Below are 21,823 nucleotides of genomic sequence, written 5' to 3'. Positions count from 1 at the left end.
AAACTGTTTTCCTGATTAAAGAAGCAATAAAACTGTCCTTCTTTAGACTAGTTGAGTATCTGGAGCACCAGCATTTGTAGGTTCGATGACAGGCTCAAAATGGCCAGGAACAAAGAACTTTCTTCTGAAACTCGTCAGTCTGTTCTTGTTCTGAGAAATGAAGGCTATTCAATGCGAGAAATTGCCAAGAAACTGAAGATCTCGTACAACGCTGTGTACTAATCCCTTCACAGAACAGCGCAAACTGGATCTAACCAGAATAGAAAGAGGACTGGGAGGCCCCGGTGCACAACTGAGCAAAAGGACAAGTACATTAGAGTGTCTCACAAGTCCTTAACTTGCAGCTTCATTAACTCCGGGATGCTGGCCTTCTAAACAGAGTTCCTCTATCCAGTGTCTGTGTTCTTTACAAATATATATTTCACCTTTATTTAACCAGGTGGGCTAGTTGAGAACAAGTTCTCATTTGCAACTGCAACCTGGCCAAGATAAAGCATAGGAATTCGACACATACAACAACACAGAGTTACACATGGAGTAAATACAACAGTCAATAATATAGCAGAACAAAAGAAAACAAAAAGTCTATACACAGTGAGTGCAAATGAGGTAAGATAATGGGGTTAAGGCTATAAATAGGCCATGGTGGCGAAGTAATTACAATATAGAAATTAAACACTGGAATGGTAGATGTGCAGAAGATGAACGTGCAAGTAGAGATACTGGGGTGCAAAGGAGCAAGATAAATAAATAAATACTGTATGGGGATGAGGTAGGTAGATAGATGGGCTGTTTACAGATGGGCTATGTACAGGTGCAGTGATCTGTGAGCTGGTCTGACAGCTGGTGCTTAAATCTAGTGAGGGAGATATGAGTCTCCGGCTTCAGAGATTTTTGCAGTTCGTTCAGTTATTAGCAGCAGAGAACTGGAAGGAAAGATGATCAAAGGAGGAATTGGCTTTGGGGGTGACCAGTGAGGTATACCTGCTGGAGCGCGTGCTACGAGTGGGTGCTGCTATGGTGACCAGTGAGCTGAGATAAGGCGGGGCTTTACCTAGCAGAGACTTGTAGATAACCTGTAGCCAGTGGGTTATAACCTGTAGCCGCAGGTGCGGGCAGTGATCGGTTGAAGAGCATGCATTTAGTTGTACTTGCATTTAGAGCAGTTGGAGGCCACGGATGGAGAGTTGTATGGCATTGAAGCTCGTCTGGAGGTTAGTTAACACAGTGTCCAAAGAGGGGCCAGAAGTATACAGAATGGTGTCGTCTGTGTAGAGGTGTACCAGAGAATCACCAGCAGCAAGAGTAACATCATTGATGTATACAGAGAAGAGAGTCGGCCCAAGGATTGAACCCTGTGGCACCCCCATAGCAACTGCCAGTGGTCCGGACAACAGGCCCTCCAATTTGACACACTGAACTCTATCAGAGAAGTAGTTGGTAAACCAGGCGAGGCAATCATTTGAGAAACCAAGGCTGTCGAGTCTGCCAATAAGAATGTGGTGATTAACAGAGTTGAAAGCCTTGGCCAGGTCGATGAATATGGCTGCACAGTAATGTCTCTTATCGATGGAGGTTATGATGTTGTTTAGGACCTTGAGCGTGGCTGATGTGCACCCATGACCAGCTCTGAAACCAGATTGCATAACGGAGAAGGTACGGTGGGATTAGAAATGGTCGGTGATCTGTTTGTTAACTTGGCTTTGAAGACCTTCGAAAGACAGGGTAGGATAGATATAGGTCTGTAAGCAGTTTGTGTCTAGAGTGTCACCACCTTTGAAGAGGGGATGAACGCGGCAGCTTTCCGATCTTTGGGAATCTCAGACGATACGAAAGAGAGGTTGAACAGGCTAGTAATAGGGGTTGCAACAATTTTGGTAGATCATTTTAGAAAGAGAGGGTCCAGATTGTCTAGCCCGGCAGATTTGTAGGGGTCCAGATTTTGCAGCTCTTTTAGAACATCAGCTATCTGGATTTGGGTAAAGGAGCTTTGGGGGTGGGGGCTTTGGGGGTGTGCTGTGGAGGGTGCCGGGCAGTTGACTGGGGTAAGGGTAGCCAGGTGGAAAGCATGGTCAGCCGTAGAGAAATTCTTATTGAAATTCTCAATTATAGTGGATTTATCGGTGGTAACAGTGTTTCCTAGCCTCAGAGCAGTGGGCAGCTGGGAGGAGGTGCTCTTTTCTCCATGGACTTTACAATGTCCCAGAACCTTTTGAGTTACTACTACAGGATGCACATTTCTGTTTGAAAAAGCTAGCATTAACTTTCCTAACTGCCTGTGTATATTTGTTCCTAACTTCCCTGAAAAGTTGCATATCACGGGGGCTATTCGATGCTAATGCAGAACGCCACAAGATGTTTTTGTGCAGGACAAGGGCAGACAGGTCTGGAGTGAACCAAGGACTATATCTATTCCTTGTTCTACATTTTTTGAATGGGGCATTTATTTAATTTAAGATGGTTAGGAAGGCACTTTTAAAAGAATAGCCAGGCATCATCTACTGACAGGATGAGGTCAATGTCATTCCAGGATACCCCGACCAGGTCGATTAGAAAGGCCTGCTCACAGAAGTGTTTCAGGGAGTGTTTGACAGTGATGAGGGGTGGTCGTTTGGTCGCAGACCCATTACGGATGGAGGCAATGAGGCAGTAATGGCTGAGATTGAAAAACAGCAGAGGTGTGTTTGGAGGGCGAGTTAGTTAGGATGACATCTATGAGGGTGCTGGTGTTTACGGATTTGGAGTTGTACCTGGAAGGTTCATTCATAATGTGTGTGAGATTGAGGGCATCAAGCTTGGATTGTAGGATGGCCGGGGTGTTAAGCATGTCCCAGTTTTTTGCCCATCTCAATATTTTATTGGCCAGTCTGAGATATGTATTTTTCTTTGCAACTCTACAATGTAGATATTACACACACAAAAAATCTGCCGTTTCCAGCTACAATAGTCATTTACAACATTAACAATGTCTACACTGTATGTCTGATCAATTTTATTTTCACGGACAGAAAATGGGCTTTTCTTTCAAAAACAAGAACATTTCTAAGTGGCCCCAAACTTTTTAACGGTAGTGTAGATTTTGTAATGTACCATTTCCTTAGCTTTTGAAAGCATGGATTATTCTGAAAAAGGGGTCAAACTGTAAATGCACAAAACGACTGGTGTCATTTCAGGCTTGTGCATCCAGCATAGGAAATAATCTAAAGGAAATGCTGCTACTGATGAAGGTAATGTAAGATAGACATGCCTACAGTACATCTAAAATAACATATTAAGTATTGGTTCTCACCTGGTCCATGACTATTTTGTTGTCCACCTGATCAGGAAGCTTGCTGCCGTTAGGTTTGATGCAGCGGACAAAGTGAGGACTGGCAACAAACATCTTCTCCATCAGCACAGCAAGAGAGTGCTGAAGGTATGACACACTAACCATTATATGTGCATATTTATTTGACAGCAGTTCAGTCTATAGGTAGGCATATTTACAGGGGTTTTCATTATTGTTCATACATCATTTTGAAATATAACACTCAGAAATAGGAAATGTATAAATCCAGATGTGTAACAAAGTCGACGTCTGCCTTACCTTAAACTGGGCCCCGACCGACTGTTTCCTAGTTGAGTTAAAGTTGTCATCTGCCTTTTGCATGAGCTACAAGAAAAAAAGATGTTTAATCATTTAAACCCACATTCTGGCTCTGACTTTTGCACTGCAAGAAAGGTCCAAATATGACCCTGGCTGTTTGGAATCAAAAGTAATTCATTCTACAGAATCTACTGTATATCATATTCTGTTACCTTTGGTGAATTTTTTTTTTTTCAAACTGGACTTCTGAATATTTTATGATCTACAGTGCCTACCTTGGCTTTGCGTGGCATCAAGGTGCCTGTTCTGGAGATTGTGGCTGAAAAGACATCAAATATGAATCATAAGTGAATATTAGATGCAAGATGCCAGACAGACAGTGATCAATGTTTTAAACTAGAACAATTCTCAAACTGAGTCTGTGAATGCTATGTTGCTGTGTTAAGATAAGAGTACCCATTTATTATTTTTTTAAATCCTACATCATTTTCTAAGAAGAGGTCAGGGGGTATATTTGTCCACAAATCCACATTGGAAACAAGCCCACGTCATTGTGTCAGCTCTGATCCATGTTACGCATCTTTACAGAACTGATTTAATAGCTACAGATCAACATTCACGGTGTACACAAACGTAGAGTACCAGTCAAAAGACACCTACTCATTCAAGGGTTTTTATTTATTTTGACTATTTTCTACATTGTAGAATAATAGTGAAGACATCAAAACTATGAATAAAACACATATGGAATCGTGTTGTAACCAAAAAAAAGTGTTAAACAAATCCAAATATATTTTATATTTGAGATTCTTCAAAGTAATCACCCTTTGCCTTGACAGCTTTACACACTCTTGGCATTCTCTCAACCAGCTTTATGAGGAATGCTTTTCCAAGAGACTTGAAGCAGTTCCCACATATGCTGAGCCCTTGTTGGCCGATTTTCCTTTACTCTGCGGTCCAACTCATCTCAAACCATCTCAAATTGAGTTGACATCAGGTGATTGTGGAGGCCAGGTCATCTGATGCAGCACTACATCACTCTCCTTGTTGGTCAAAATGCCCTTACACAGCCTGGAGGTGTGTTTTGGGTCATCGTCTGGTTGAATAACAAAATGATAGTCCCACTAAGCGCAAACCCGATGGGATATCGCTGCAGAATGCTGTGGTAGCCATGCTGGTTAAGTGTGCCTTGAATTCAAAATAAATCACTGACAGTGTAACCAGCAAAGCACCCCACACTTCCTCCTCCATGCTTCACGGTGGGAACCACACATCTAGAGATCATCCGTTCACCTACTCTGCATCTCACAAAGACACAGCGTTTGGAACCAAAAATCTCAAATTTGGACTCATCAGACCAAAGGACAGATTTCCACTGGTCTAATGTACATTGCTCATGTTTCTTGGCCCAAGCAAGTCTCTTCTTCTTTCTGGTGTCCTTTAGTTGTGATTTCTTTGAAGCAATTTGACCATGAAGGCCTGGTTCATGCAGTCTCCTCTGAACAGTTGATGTTGAGATGTGTCTGTTACTTGAACTCTGAAGCATTTATTTGGGATCCAATTTCTGAGGCTTGTACTCTAACAAACTTTTCCTCTGCAGCAGAGGTAACTCTGGGTCTTCCTTTCCTGTGGCGGTCCTCATGAGAGCCAGTATCATCATAGCGCTTGATGGTTTTTGCGACTCCACTTGAAGAAACTTTCAAAGTACTTAACATTTTCTGGATTGACTGACTTTCATGTCTTAAAGTAATGATGGACTAATTTATCTTTGCTTATTTGAGAGGTTCTTGACATAATATGGACTTGTTCTTTTACCAAATAGGGCTATCTTCTTAAACCACCCCTACTTTGTCACAACACAACTGATTGGCTCAAACGTAATAAAGAAAGAAATTCCACAAATTATCTTAACAAGGCACACCTGTTTGTTGAAATGCATTCCAGGTGACTACCTCATGAAGCTGGTTGAGAGAATGCCAAGAGTGTGCAAAGCTGTTATCAAGGCAAAGGGTGGCTACTTTGAAGAATCTCAAATATATTTTGATTTGTTTAACACTTTTTTGGTTACTATATGATTCCATATGCGTTATTGCATAGTTGTGATGTCTTCACTATTATTCTACAATGTAGAAAATAGAAAAAATAAATAAAAACGCTTGAATGAGTAGGTGTGCCCAACCTTTTGACTGGTACTATACATAAATCAGCGATTGTGCAGTAATAAAAACATGGGTAATTTCTGGCAAAGTGCAGAGCTGTTGAATACAGAAACATTCAGATTCCCTCATGTACCTGCGAAGAGGAGACTGAGTAGGGGCGTGACACTGTTAATGAAGAGGCTTCTGATGCTGGCTGGGATGGTGTCTCTGTTCTTCTCTAGAAAGCCTAGTCCATTATACTGGACCTGGACACAGAAAGGAGAGACTTAGCTATGCTTCATAAGCACACTCATAATGAGTTATAATGCAGTCATGATGTAGTATAGATGCAGTTATAAACACACAACTCCTAGGCATTATACAAGTAACTGTCCAGTGAAAATCTCACTTTTAAGAGTTAATATTATGTTAACTCATACCCAAATAATGTTGTTGACTCATCCTATACTCGTATTTGTGCCCAGAGCACAAATCCTGAGAAGGATGAGCTGGCCAATCAGCGGTCTACTTGAATATTTGCATGAATATTTTTAAAGACCGGTGTGCGCCCACTTCATTTACATTCGCAGAAAAGCTGCTTTTTAACATAATTAATTATAGATCAAATTTAATAGAAAAATAGAAACACTGGACTGTTAGATGAACTATTATTATTAAGTAATGTATGAATGTAACCTCACCTTCCCAGCATAGTGAACCACAGTGAAGAGGGGCTGTGACTCCGGACCACTTCATAGTGGGGGCTGCTTTTTAAATTTACTGTTCAACTTGTCCACAAAGTCTCTGTCTGACGCCTGAGGGCACAAATAGTGAAAGAAATTAGAATGAATACATATACATTAAGACAAAGATGTAGGGGAGGTAATTTCTCAAAAAAAAACTGTATGGAGACCACTTAGGTACCTGGGGAAAGGCACTCTGCTCATCCAGGAGAGAAAGGATTCCAATGGGTTTAGTGAGGAACAGGTCCTACGGGAGAGAAGCACATCAAATTCATTAGTTGTAGGAAAAACACCTAAACAAATACAGTTCTTTACTGTGAAAATGCATATTTGAGTTAATCTTGCCAACTGTTAACTGATTGAAACATGGTACACAACTACATGACTTTAAAACATGCCTTCTCACAGTACAAGGTTCATATATTTTAGTCCTATCCTGAAAACCTTGTTCCCGATCTTTATTGACTATGGCCCCTGCACTGTAAAATGCTCTACAAGTTGTATAGTGCTCTGTAGGCATTAGGACTTAGAGTAGGTACACAGAACAGGAGCTGTGGATCCAGGTTGTGCAATAATCGCCTAGGCCCAATCCTAACTCGAGTTAGAATCCTTCCCACAACAACTAATGTGTCCATCTTATCCCATAGCTTACAGACTGGCTGTACTCATACCTTCAGCATTGGACAGGGACACTATTCTTGGCCAAATGAAACCAGTGGCATCCATATAGACAGATGAGGATGCCACAGGCTAAAAGCAGAAGTGCCCATTAAGCTCCTGGTATGTGACTGAACACTGCCCCGTCAGCATAACCCCTTCCTGGGGTCTCGGTCACTTTGTTCTGGTCTGTCTGGCAGACTCACACTGTGTTTAAACAACCAGTCTGTGTTATTACTGAGAGAGATGGGAGGGAAACGGAGAGAGGGAGGGGGAAAGAAAAAGGTTGAGAGAGAAAAAGAATACTAAGTGATGAGAAACGAGAGGAAATATATTTTTACCAGGATAGGCTTGTTGTCTTTGAAGGAAATGGATTCCCACTCGATGCCCTCCTCCTTGTATTCATTCTGCTCCATCAGAAAGATGTGCTGTAGGACAACAAAATACATGCGAAGACGTATGAACGAAAAACAAAATTACAACAGGTATTCACACTTTCTTTCAGAAGTGCTTTGCCTAATCATTTCATTAGAAGTTGGCACATTCAATTGTGTGTTGCCTTCAGTCACAAAATTGCCATAAGAAGTCTTATGCAATAAATTACACTGAACCAAAATATAACTGCAACATGTAAAGTGTTGGTCCCATGTTTCATGAGTCGAAATAAAAACGTCCAGAAATGTTCCGTACGCACAAAAAGCTATTGCTCTATTTGTTTATATCCCTGTTAGTGAGCATTTCTCACCTGACATGTGTGGCATATCAATATGCTGATTAAACAGCATGGTCATTACACAGGTGCACCTTATGCTCTCGACAATAAAAGGCCACTAAAATGTGCAATTTGGCATACAACACAATGCCACAGATTTGTAAAGTTGAGGGAGCGCGCAATTGGCATGCTGACTGCAGGAATGTCCACCATAGCTGTTGACAAATAATTATGTTAATTTCTCTACCATCTGAGACCAGCCACCCAGACAGCTGATTAAACTGAGGGTTTGCACAACCAAAGAATTTCTGCACAAACTGTCAGAAACCATCTCAGTGAAGCTCATCTGCGTGCTCATTGATCTCACCAGGGTCTTGACCTGACTGCAGTTCAGTGTCGTAACCAACTTCAGAGAGCAAATGCTTACCGTTGATGGCCACTGGCACGCTGGAGAAGTGTGCTCTTCATGGATGAATCCCGATTTCAACTGTACCGGGCAGATGTGGGCGTCATGTGGGCCAGCAGTTTGCTGATGTCAACATCGTGAACAGAGCGCCCCATGGTGGTGGTGGGGTTATGGTATGGGCAGGCATAAGCTACGGACAATGAACACAATTGTATTTTATCGATGGCAATTTGACTGCACAGAGATACTGTGACGAGAACCTGAGGCCCATTGTGGTGCCATTCATCCTCCCCATGTCCACATGTCGCAAGGATCTGGTCACAATTTCTGGAAGCTGAAAATGTCCCAGGTCTTCCATGGCCCGCATACTCACCAGACATGTCACCAATTGAGCATGTTTAGGATGCTCTGGATCAACACATACGACAGCGTGTTCCAGTTTCTGCCAATATCCATCAACTTCACATCGCCATTGAAGAGTAGTGAGACAACATTCCACAGGACACAATCAACAGCCTGATCAACTCTACGCGAAGGAGATGTGTGGTGGTCACACCAGATACTGACTATTTTTCTGATTCATGCCCCTACCTTTTTTTAACTTCTTGGTGACAGGGGGCAGTATTTTCACGTCCGGATGAAATGCATGCCCAAATTCAACTGCCTGCTACTCATCCCCAGAAGATAAGATATGCATATTATTAGTAGGATATTTGGATAGAATACTCTAAAGTTTCTAAAACTGTTTGAATCATGTCTGTGAATATAACATAACTTATGTAGCAGGCGAAACCCAGAGGAAAAACCATTCAGATTTGAAAAAAAATTGAGGTCACTCTTTTCAATGGGTTTTCATTGGGAATCCAGATTTCTAAGGGATCTTCTTGCAGTTCCTACCGCTTCCACTGGATGTGTCAACAGTCTTTAGAATTTGGTTGAGGTTTTTCCTTTGTGTAATGAAGAAGTAGCCCTGTTCAAAACAAGGGTCACTTCAAGTGTACTGTTTGTTAGAGGCACGTGACCAGAAAGGTAGCGTCAGTTTGTTTTCTTCCGGTATTGAACACAGATCATCCCGTCTTCAATTATATCGATTATTTACTTTAAAAAATACCTAAAGTTGTATTACAAAAGTAGTTTGAAATGTTTTGGCAAAGTTTACAGGTAACTTTTGAGATATTTTGCAGTCACGTTGAGCAAGTTGGAACCAGTGTTTTTCTGGATCAAACGCGCCAAATAAAATGGACATTTTGGATATATATCGACAGAATTATATTATTATTATTATATTAGAATTAATCGAACAAAAAGGAACATTGGTGATGTTTATGGGACATATTGGAGTGCCAACAGAAGAAGCTCGTCAAAGGTAAGGCATGATTTATATTTTTATTTCTGCGTTTTGTGTCGCGCCTGCAGGGTTGAAATATGTTCTCTCTCTCTTGCCATAGATTGAACATGCTTCTCTCAGACAATAGCATCGTTGGCTTTCGCCGAAAAGCCTTTTGAAATCTGACATGTTGGCTGGATTCACAACACGTGAAGCTTTAATTTGCTATCTTACATGTGTGATTTCATGAACGTTTTATTTTTATAGTAATTTATTTGAATTTGGCGCTCTGAATTCACTTTGTCTTTTGGCCAGGTGGGACACACATATCCAAGAGATGTTAAGGTATCTGTGACCAACAGATGCATATCTCTATTCCCAGTCATGTGAAATCCATAGATTAGGGCCGAATGAATTTGTTTCATTTGACTGATTTCCTTATATGAACTCTAACTCAGTAAACATTTTGAAATTGATGCATGTGCAGTTTATATTTTTTGTTCAGTGTAAATAATGTAGTCCACTCCAATAGAATGACAGCACAAAACATTAAGAACACCTGCTCTTTCAATGACATAGACTGACCAGATGAACCCAGTTGAAAGCTATGATCCCTTGTTGATGTAACTGTTTAAGATCCATTTAAAATCAGTGTAGATGAAGGGGAGGAGGCAGGTCAAAGAAGGATTTTTAAGCCTTGAGACATGGATTGTGTTCGTGTGCCATTCAGAGGGTGAATGGGCAAGACAAAAGATTTAAGTGCCTTTGAACAGGGTACGCTGCTGGGTTTCTCGTGCACAACAGTTTTCTGTGTCTATTAAGAACGGTCCACCACCCAAAGGACATCCAGCCAACTTGACACAACTGTGGGAAGCATTGGAGTCAACATGGGCCAGCATCCCTGTGGATCGCTTGATACCTTGTAGAGTCCATGCACCAACGAATTGAGGCTGTTCTGAGGGCAAGGGGATGCAACTCAATATTAGGAAATTGTTCTTAATGTTTTGTACACTCAGCGTATAATGCAGTGTAGTGATCCGACAATGATAAATAATCATAATCAGATTTCTATCCCCACCCAGCGAAGTACTCAAAAGCTGTAAATGACAGAGTGGAATATGTGCTGCAATTTCAGAAAGCGGAACAAGAGATTAAACACAAACCCCTTTCATATAAACATTTTGTATGTCAAAAGAAAAGGGGTTAAGGGGAGATTTCATGGCTGGTGGTGATGAGGCCTCACATTTCAGTCCTAAGGGAGAAAGTAAAGCCTGCGCTTCCTGATCTGGTGTCATGTTTATCAATGTGCAAGTCAAGTATATCAGGAAATCTACTCAAAAAGGTTTGTGGGCATTTGTTGGATTTGTATCAAATACTGTTTGTGGGACTTGTGGACAATACATTTGAACCAATATACTCAGTGCTCACATGGTTCTGAAAAAAGGCCCAACAGGTAAATTGTGTAATATTAACTAGTAGAGCATGGTGCTCCAAACTACAGCAGCATGACTAGTAAAAATAAGCTGTCTTTAACTCCATAATCACCTGCATATGTACAGTGTCTTCAGAAAGTGTGCATACCCCTTGACTTATTCCAGAGTTTGTTGCGTTACAGCCTGAACTGAAAATGTATAAAATGTATTTTTCTCACCCATCTACACACAAAACTCAATGTTTGCAAATGTATTAAAAATTAAATACAGAAATAGGACATTTACATAAGTATTCACACCCCTGAGTCAATACTTTGTAGAAGCAGCTTTGGCAGCAATTTCAGCTGTGAGTCTTTCTGGGTAAGTCTCTAAGAGTTTTCCACACCAGGATTGTGCAACACTTGCCCATTATTATTTTCAAAATTCTTCAATCTTTGTCAAATTGGTTGTTGATCATTGCTAGACAACCATTTTCAGGTCTTGCCATAGATGTTCAAGTGGTCACACAGGAACATTCACTGTCATTTTGGTAAGCAAACCTAGTGTACATTTGGCCTTAGGTTATTGTCCTGCTGAAAGGTGAATTCATCTCCCAGTGTCTGGTGCAAAGCAGACAACCAGCTTTTCCTCTAGGATTTTTCCTGTGCTTAGCTCCATTCCGTTTTTTTTTTAATCCTGAAAAACTTCCCTGTCCTTAACGATTGCAAGCATATCCTTAACATGATGCAGCCACCACTATGCTTGAAAATATAGACTGGTACTCAGTAATGTGTTGTGTTGGATTTTCCCCAAACATAAGGCTGTGTACGCAGGACATAAAGTACATTTCTTGGACACTTTTTTGTAGTTTTACTTTAGTGCCTTATTCCAAAACATGCCTCCTGTTTGCATTATTTGTATTCTTTACAGGCTCACTTCTTGTAGGTTAGTATTGTGAAGTAAACACGTTTTTGATCCATCCTCAGTTGTCTCCCATCACAGCCATTAAATCACAAATATAATTCCACTGACATTATGGGGTATTGTGTGTAGATCAGTGACACAACATCTACATTTACTACATTTTAAATTCAGGCTACAACACAACAAAATGTGGAAAAAGTCAAGGGGTTTGAATACTTTCGGACCTAATTCATTTTTCTGAAGCCTTTCACTGAATATGCATTTATAGCCATTTCAAAAAGCAGAACCTATTGTAGACTTATCTTCACAATGTTCCTGTTCCTCCACTAATACTAAATAAAGAGACAAGCTGGCCACATGTTTGTGTTAAATGTTTGGGTCTCAAGTTAACAAACCCTACAGGCTGTCATTTTATGGGACTTAAATAGAGAAACACCCTAGATTACAGGGCTACTTCCTTGTGGCAATGATATTTACACTTACATGGTTAAAGAAGTACTGCAGCTGTTCATTGGCCAGGTTGATGCAGAGCTGCTCAAAACGGTTAACAGCAAAATTCTCAAACCCGAAGATGTCGAGGATACCTGTATTATAGAACAAGAAAATAGAACAGTCGATCTGACATCGACCATCTCTACTTGCGATGAAGAAAACATATGTTTAGCAATTTTATTACATTTGAAGCCTTAAAAGTTTCCCCTTGAAACTCACCTATTTCACTGAGCTCAACGTCAAAGTCAACGTTGGGAGCCAGCAGTTCGTTAACTTTACTGACGATCCAGCCGAATACTCTCCCGTAAGCCACTTTGGCGATGGAGTCCCTGGCATCTGCAAATACACAACATATTAATGGAGTCAAGCTCTCTTGAAAACATTAATAGCATTTCCATATTGAGTTTTTGCTCCTTTTTTTCCCACTCCCATTGATGCTAAAAGCTGTCTCTATTTGCACTAGTTGGTCAGCCAAACATGGGCCTTATTTAAATACTCTAGGAGGAAGTTGTGGTCAGCTTACCCTCCCTAAATCCCAGCCTTAACCATTAGGGTGAAAACTCAAAGCTGTCCAAGTACCTTAAGGACATGCCTGGTTGGCACTAGTAATAAGCGCTAAAGACATACCACATTGATTGTACGAAACCGTATCCTGTTATGTTCATACTTGTGTTCTAGCATTGTCAGGTATGTAGCTACACAAACATTGTGCTCTCCAGTTTCATGGAAAGACCCAGTGAAAGAGGAAACCGGACCCAGCATTAACCACCATGGAACAGTTAGTATCCATGGTGGTTAATACTAACTCAGGCCCTCCTTCGTAATGGCTAAGGTGATGGTGGTAGGGAAAGTTGATCCCGGACCAGTGCTTGAGTGTTTTCTCCTTACCCTCAGCCTGCTGCTGGTTGTGCAGCCTGCGGATGGCCTCTCCTCTCATCACAGACAGAGTACAGGTCAGACTCCTCAGCAACTCCTCCTCCTGCACCCCAAACTGACCCTGAGAAGGCAAACACACAGAAATATTAATCACACACAAAAACATAGGTCTAAATAGAAAGTGCACAAAGCAGACAGGTTATATTTTACACACAACAACAACAAAAAAATCACTGCTAGGTTCATAAATAAACACTTAAACATTTAGACCACTGATATAAAGTGATACACTGGTATAGTGAGTGACACACATTTCAACCAAAAGCAACCTCCATGCTAGCCCCAAGGCCCCTTTAACCCAGAAGTGGCCCTATTGAACATGCAAAGCTAAGGTCATGGCAATGCTAGGCATGCAAAATTCCTGCCAGATATCAAACAAAGGCCATCCTCACACAACGATACTTTCAATTAATCAATTTCAAAAGGGGAAACAGACCAAGTGCTGTAGATTTCACAATGTAGTACTACTTTATTACTAATTAGCCCTCAAAATGTATAGTTCAATCAAAATATACATTCGGCTCAAGTCTGTATACCCAGTAATATTCAGCGGACCAGAGTCAGCAACCCAACATTTTGGGTTTGTCTATATTAGCAACAGTTTAGCATTAGCATCACGAAAGGAGAAACAATATCGGTGATCAGACGCCTGCTGCTAGCATGCTCTAATCACCCTTGCTGCTAGCATGCCCTAATCACCCTTGCTGCTAGCATGCCTAATCACCCTTGCCGCTAGCATGCTCTAATCACCCTTGCTGCTAGCATGCTCTAATCACCCTTGCTGCTAGCATGCTCTAATCACCCTTGCTGCTAGCATGCTCTAATCACCCTTGCTGCTAGCATGCTCTAATCACCCTTGCTGCTAGCATGCTCTAATCACCCTTGCTGCTAGCTGCAAAATCTGGATCCCTAAAAAACAGCTGGGCTAGACAATCTGGACCCTCTCTAAAATTATCAGCCGAAATTGTTGCAACCCCTATTGCTAGCCTGTTCAACCTCTCTTCGTATTGTCTGAGATCCCCAAAAGATTGGAAAGCTGCCGCGGTCATCCTCCTCTTCAAGGGGGAGACACTCTAGACCCAAACTGTTAGACCTATATCCATCCTGCCCTGCCTTTCTAAAATCTTCGAAAGCCAAGGTTATTAAACAGTTCACCGACCACTTCGAATCCCACCGTATCTTCTCCACTGCAATCTGGTTTCCAAGCTGGTCATGGGTGCACCTCAGCCACAAGGTCCTAAACAATATCATAACCGCCATCGATAAAAGACAGTACTGTGCAGCCATATTCATTGACCTGGCCACGGCTTTCGACTCTGTCAATCACCGCATTCTTATCGGCAGACTCAATAGCCTTGGCTTCTCAAATGACTGCCTCGCCTGGTTTACCAACTACTTCTCAGACAGAGTTCAGTGTGTCAAATCGGAGGGCCGGTTGTCCTGACCTCTGGCAGTCGCTATGGGGGTGCCACAGGGTTCAATTCTTGGGCCGAATCTTTTCTCTGTATATATCAATGATGTCACTCTTGCTGCTGGTGATTCTCTGATCCACCTCTACGCAGACGACACCATTCTGTATACTTCTGGCCCTTCTTTGGACACTGTGTTAAACCGCCAAACGAGCTTGAATGCCATACAACCCTACTTCCGTGGCCTCCAACTGCTCTTAAATGCTAGTAAAACTAAATGCATGCTCTTCAACCGATTGCTGCCCACACCCTCCTAACTAACATCACTACTCTGGACGGTTCTGACCTAGAATATGCGGACAACTACAAATACCTAGGTGTCTGGTTAGACTGTAAACTCTCCTTCCAGACTCACATTAAGCATCTCAAAATCAAAATTAAATCTAGAATTGGCTTCATATATCGCAACAAAGACTCCTTCACTCATGCTGCCAAACAAACCCTATTAAAACTGACTATCCTACCGATCCTTGACTTCGGTGATGTCATTTACAAAACAGAGGCCTGTTATTGTCCCCAGCACAAGGTGCACCTGTGATCATGCTGTTTAATCAACTTACAGCCCCCAGCACTCTACTCAGCAAACTGGATGTAGACTATCACAGTGCCTTCCGTTTTGTCACCAAAGCCCCATAATACTACCCACCACTGCAACCTGTATGCTCTCGCCAGGTCATCTATAAGTCTATACCAGCAGGTATATTGCATTCCCGAGGCCAACACTTAAAACATTTTTTTTTTAATGTATTTAACTAGGCAAGTCAGTTAAGAACAAATTCTTATTTTCAATGACGGCCAAGGAACACTGGGTTAACTACCTTGTTCAGGGGCAGAACAACAGAGTATTCTTTTTTTTTTTACCTTGTCAGCTCGGGGATTTGATCTTGCAACCTTTCGGTTACTAGTCCAAAGATCTAACTACTAGGCTACCTGCCGCCCCAATTACTCTGTTGCCAATGACTGGAACGAATTGCAAAAATCACTGAAGCTGGAGTCTTAGATCTCCCTCTCAAACTTTAAGCATCAGCTGTCAGAGCAGCTTACCAATCACTGTACCTGTACACAGCCAATCTGTAAATAGCACACCCAACTACCTCATCCCCATATTATTACATACCCTCTTGCTCTTTGCACCCCAGTATCTCTACTTGCACATCATCATCATCATCTGCACATCTATCACTCTAGTATTAATGACCTATTTATTGCCTACCTCCCTACATTTGCACACACTGCACATAGATTTAATATTTTTCTTTTCTATTATGTTATTGACTGTACGTTTGTTTATGTGCCACTCTGTTGTTTTTGTTGCACTGCTTTGCTTTATCTTGGCCAGGTCGCAGTTGTAAATGAGAACCTGTCTCAACTGGCCTACCTGGTTAAATAAAGGTGAAATAAATACAAATAAATCACCCCTGCTGTTAGAGCTAGAATCACCTCAATAACCAGGATCTGTGAAGTTGTTTTTAAAACTGGGCAAAGGGCAGCTGATCCTACGTCAGTTGGAAGTACACCTAGCATTGTGAGCAATACCTCTCCATTCAACTCCAAATATAGCCCCTCGTGACCTTTTATAAGCACTGTGTCTTATCTGAGCTGGCCAGATGTCGGCTCAGCCCACCACCGCCAGCCTGCCTGGGAGGCTGCTTATGGGGGAGTTACTGTGGAGGAGGGGGCAATCATTCACCTGTTTAAATAGAAGGTACACGTATGTATGCACACACACACGCCACTATCACCTGTGGATCTGTGCATCTATGCATAAACTAACGGACACAGTAGAACGTTTAAATATAATGCACATACACACGCAAACTAGTTGAACAGCACATCAAGAAACACACACCCCTTTCGCTAAAAAAAGGGTCTACACTGTGTCTCCAGGAGCAAGCAGCTGCCCATGTTAGAACGGTCCATGGTCTTTATGTGAGGACTGTAGCAATTAGCGCAACAATCCCCTTGTTTATTTTACTATGAATGCTCAGGACTGACAACACTAGTTTTTCCCCCAACCGTAGTCCTTGGACACCTCTCATCTGCTGTTTAAACCACTATAATGGATCAGTGAAGCAGCCTAAACTGAGAGCTCCTGTACATAAGTATGTAAATATACAACTTCCTGACTGTTGCCAAGTTAAAATATCTGACTGGTGGTATTGACTAATGGAGTTGCTGGGCTATTGGCAAATTTGTTTGTTTGTCTGGATTGGCTAGCTAGCTGTCTGGCTACGCAATCATTTTAAATGATGAAACACAGCACCGGCTTTTTGTGCCACCTGCCCCGGTTTCTAGAAGGCTGTGGCCTGCAGTGTGAGGAGATGAGAGGCTCGCCTAGTCTTCTGCCGCTTTAACAATTGCCGAAGCTTCACCCAGCTGGTTGCTACAATTTCGTTAGTTAACGAACCAACCTACCTACGGAGGAGGAGGAACAGGAGACAAGGTGCCCGATGAAGAGCTCCGGACCAGACTGATCTCCCTCCATCCCGCTACCATTGCAGCTCCCGCCACTCAAGCTAGGCCTACTGCCCTTCTGAACTGTCTCAACCTTTCATCTGAAGTTGTGGAAGACCATCGTCCAATAACTACCAGAACGCTATAAGTTTATTTTGTAAGGGACTTTGAGATGCTCATTGTAATGAAAGGTACTATATAAAATATATATAAACACAACATGTACAGTGTTGGTCCCATGTTTCATGAGCAGAAATAAAAGATCCCAGAAATGTTCCATATGCACAAAGATATTATTTTTCTCAAATTGACCACAAATTTGTTTATATCCTTTAGTGAGCATTTCTCCTTTGCCAAGATAATCCATCCACCTGACAGGTGTGTCATATCAATAAGTTGATTAAACAGCATGATCACAGGTGCACCTTGTGCTGGGGACAATAACAGGCCACTCTAAAATGTGCAGTTTTATCACACAACACAGATGCCTCAAGTTGAGGGAGCATGCAATTGGCATGCTGACTGCAGGAATGTCCACCATTTCATGTTCATTTATCTACCATAAGCTGCCTCCAATGTTGTTTTTGAGAATTTGGCAGTACGTCCAAACGGCCTCACAACAGCAGACCACGTGTAACCACGCCAGCCCAGGACCTCCACATACAGCTTCGTCTGAGGGGGTGCGTCAAAGTATTTCTGTCTGTAATAAAGCCCTTTTGTGGGGGAAAACTCATTCTGATTGTCTGGGCCCTGGCTCCCAAGTGGCCCACCCATGGCTGCACCCTTGCCCAGTCATGTGAAATCCACAGATTAGGGTCTAATTTCTTTCAATTGACTGATTTCCTTATATGAATTGTAACTTACTAAAATCTATTATTATTAGTCCAACACATGGACTCTTCTACTGTTGGAAATGTTCTTGAAGTCTCTCTTTTGTTATGTCAAGGTCAGGGATGAAACTATTCGAGGAAAACAAGCTAAATGTGAATTGCCTATTTGGAAAACACCCACAGGTCAATAAGGAAATTGTAAATGTTAACAGACAGTTGCTTCTGTAATTACTGTACTTCAGATAAAGGGAACCGTTGACAAACAAGGACAAAGGTGAATAAATTGACAAAAAGGACAAAGGTGAATTTATGGATTATTCATCAATCCATAAACATAAAAAAAAGAGATCATCCTCAAGTTGTTAATAATTGAGACAGTATCTAAACCATGGCTCTCCAACCCTGTTCGTGGAGAGCTACCGTCCTGTAGGTTATCTAGCTCAACTGATTCTAGTAATTAGCTGGTTGGTAAGCTGAATCAGGTTATAGTAACTGGAACGAAAACCTACAGGAGGGTAGCTCTCCAGGAAAGTTGGAAAGCCCTGATCCAAATAATTGTCTTGTTAAGTAAAATAAGACGGGATGAAAGAAAAGGAGAGGAGGCTGTAGAGTAGACTCACAGCTGTGGCTTTGAGCCAGCCCATGGACTTGTCGGTGACCCTGAGAGCGTCGGTCTCTGTGGGCTCAAACATGATGTTTCCCAGAGAAAGGATCCCTGCTAGAATGGTCATCATGTCTACCTTCTCCTGATGACACAACATATACATATATATCAGTCCATTTTGTCAGTCAATCAATCAATCATCAAATCAATTGGTCAATTATCTTTTGGTTAATCAACATATTCATCAACCCATTCGTTTATCGGTCAATCAACCAATTAGTCAAACATTAAAGTACATTCAGATGTTCATGGAGAAAATGTGAAATCCCAGCCCATGGCAATACGGACAATATGAGTTTGCTTTTATGACCGATATACTGTAAGAAGATGAGAAAGATTTTTCCAATGAGAGGTCTTACCTGTTCCTCAAATCCCACCATGTCCATGGCGTTACACACCTCACTGTACTTCTCCCCCCATTTCCTTACTATGTCCTCCGAGCCATACCGCCCATTCAGATACCTGACAGACACAGCCACAGAAACACATTTATACAGATCTGATGGGTGAGCACAGATAACTACACACACATAGGCTTCATATGAAGGAATGAGGGTAAATACATGATATACATTATGCATCTCTGATAGACAAACACTTTGAGGCTTCTACATAGGTGCACTGTATTGTAAAGGCTGTACAACATAGTAGGGTACCCACTATTGTAGGGCACAACAACTACATTTTATGGTAATTACTTTATCCTATCCTAGGTATTCCCACCTCTTTAAGGAATACCTAGGATAGGATCAAGTAATCCACATATGTCAGAGTCAAGGCCCGCGGGCCACATCCGGCCCGCGAGAAGGTTTTTTACGGCCCCTGGGATGATCTTGATTTATTATTAGAACCGGCCCGCAGACCGCAGCAAGCCGGCAGCCCGCAGATCTTTTACACGCACCAATACTACATTTCCCACAATGCAACGGTGACGCACCGAGCAGTAGGCTGCTTCATTTCAATATTTATTGGCACAGCAGTTGTCAGCATCACAGTAAAATTAACTTTCAGATACCCATCAAAAATGGCAAAACGGAAGGTGGACACTGAGAACCGGGGTTTCAAACAAGGTGGGAGTCGGAGTATTTGTTCACGGAGGTAGCTGGAAAACCTGTGTGTCTTCTGTGTGGAGAAAGTGTGGCGGTACTGAAAGAGTATAATCTGAGACGACATTATGAAACGAAACACGCGGACAAAAACAAGAATATGGACATGGAACAAAGGCTACAAAAGGCAGAGGAATTAAAACGAGGCCTCAAATCTCGACAGGCTCTGTTCAAAAAAGCCAAATCACAAGGCCAGGCTGCTGTCAAGGCCAGTTTTATTTTGGCAGAAGAGATCGCTAAATCAGCCCGGCCATTTACGGAGGGGATTTCATCAAAAACTGCATGATTAAAGTTTGTGACGAAGTTTGCCCAGAAAAAAGGCAACTCTTTTTAAATGTGAGTCTGAGCAGAAACACCATTGCCGAGAGAGTAGACCAGTTGTCCATCAATCTAAAAGAGCAGCTTGTGAAAAAGGGAAAAGATTTCATTGCATATTCCTTGGCTGTGGATGAGAGCACCGACATTTCTGACATTGCCCAGTTGTCAATTTTCATCCGCGGAGTGGACTCCAGCCTAAGCGTGACAGAGGAGTTTTTGGCTTTACGTCCTATGCATGGCACAACTACGGGGCATGATTTGTATGAAGAGGTGTCAAGATGTGTAAATGAGATGGAGCTGCCTTGGGAAAAACTCGTGGGTTTGACAACCGACGGAGCACCTGCGATGTGTGGACACAGGAGCGGACTGGTGGCGAAGATACGGGAAAAGATGCAAGAGGAAAACGCGACAGGTGAGCTGACAGCTTATCATTGTATCATACACCAGGAAGCGTTGTGCGGTAAAGCCTTGAAAATGGAGCATGTAATGAGCATCATCACGCGCACAGTTAACTTTATCAGAGCCAAAGGTTTGAATCACCGCCAGTTCAAGGCATTTCTGACGGAGTTAGAAACGGAGCATGGTGATTTGCCTTATCACACAGAGGTGCGATGGCTAAGCCAGGGAAAGGTGCTTCAAAGATGTTTCGAGCTTCGTGAGGAGATTTGTCTGTTCTTGGACAGCAAAGGGAAAGACACAACACAACTCCGAGACGAAATGTTTCTGTGTGAAATGGCTTTTCTGTGTGACATTACGAGTCATCTGAATGCAATGAACTTGCAGCTGCAGGGTCGGGATCGTGTCATCTCTGATATGTACAGTACAGTGAAGGCATTTAAAACCAAACTGACTCTGTGGGAGACGCAGATGCGGAAAGAAAATTTGAGCCACTTTCCCAGCTGCCAGACCATGAAAGAGAAGCTCTCTACCAGTGCGTTCCCGAGCGCACAGTTGGCTGATAAAATAGGTATGCTTGCCGCTGACTTTCGACGCCGATTTGCTGACTTTGAAGCACAAAAGCAGGTTGGAACTGCTCGGTAACCCATTTGCTGTTGACGTGGAAAGCTCACCACCAAACCTCCAAATGGAGTTGATTGACCTCCAATGCAATGATGCACTGAGGGCAAAATATGCGGCAGTGGGTGCTGCGGAGTTCGCCCGTTTCCTCCCCGACACAATGCCCCAGCTGCGCATCCAGGCTGCTCAAACGTTGTCTATGTTTGGCAGCACATACCTGTGTGAACAACTGTTTTCTTTGATGAACTTGAACAAAACATCACACAGAAGTCGACTTACTGCTGAACACCTCCACTCAATTCTGAGGATTTCCTCAGCTCAGAGCCTTACCCCGAACATTGATGAACTTGTGGAAAAGATGGGACACCACCAAGTATCACCCTCAACCTCAAACAAGTGAACATTACTGTGCAATCACATATTTAGAGTTTTTACTCAGTTCAAGTTTAAAAGTTAAAGTTTAATATTTGTTTTCACTGCATGTTACTTCTCCTTAAACAAAGTGTTGTTTTTGATTAATAGATTTTTGCACTTTATTTTATTGTATTTCAATCCAATTATATTTTAAAAATATTTCAGTTGAGTGGATGATAGAAAATTGCTATTATTGTTTTTTTCTTTGAAGTAAATTT

At 42.1% G+C, this 21,823-nt stretch overlaps 1 protein-coding gene across 1 annotated transcript in view; it reads right to left on the bottom strand.

Moving 5' to 3' along the window:
• LOC118388103 (myosin-IIIb-like) overlaps nucleotides 1-21,823 on the bottom strand; it is a 52,404-nt gene that overhangs the window by 12,329 nt on the left and 18,252 nt on the right. The window contains 12 exon segments of the mRNA XM_052525697.1: nucleotides 3,290-3,409; nucleotides 3,587-3,652; nucleotides 3,862-3,905; nucleotides 5,879-5,990; nucleotides 6,426-6,539; nucleotides 6,649-6,714; nucleotides 7,466-7,552; nucleotides 12,389-12,489; nucleotides 12,617-12,733; nucleotides 13,286-13,394; nucleotides 18,707-18,832; nucleotides 19,110-19,212. Coding sequence (XP_052381657.1) covers nucleotides 3,290-3,409; nucleotides 3,587-3,652; nucleotides 3,862-3,905; nucleotides 5,879-5,990; nucleotides 6,426-6,539; nucleotides 6,649-6,714; nucleotides 7,466-7,552; nucleotides 12,389-12,489; nucleotides 12,617-12,733; nucleotides 13,286-13,394; nucleotides 18,707-18,832; nucleotides 19,110-19,212 — 1,165 coding nt within the window.

This window comes from Oncorhynchus keta, chromosome 9 (assembly GCF_023373465.1).
Source record: "Oncorhynchus keta strain PuntledgeMale-10-30-2019 chromosome 9, Oket_V2, whole genome shotgun sequence".
NCBI lineage: Eukaryota > Metazoa > Chordata > Actinopteri > Salmoniformes > Salmonidae > Oncorhynchus > Oncorhynchus keta.
Note: the sequence above shows the minus strand (reverse complement) of the source record. Positions and strands in the feature narration are given on the sequence as shown.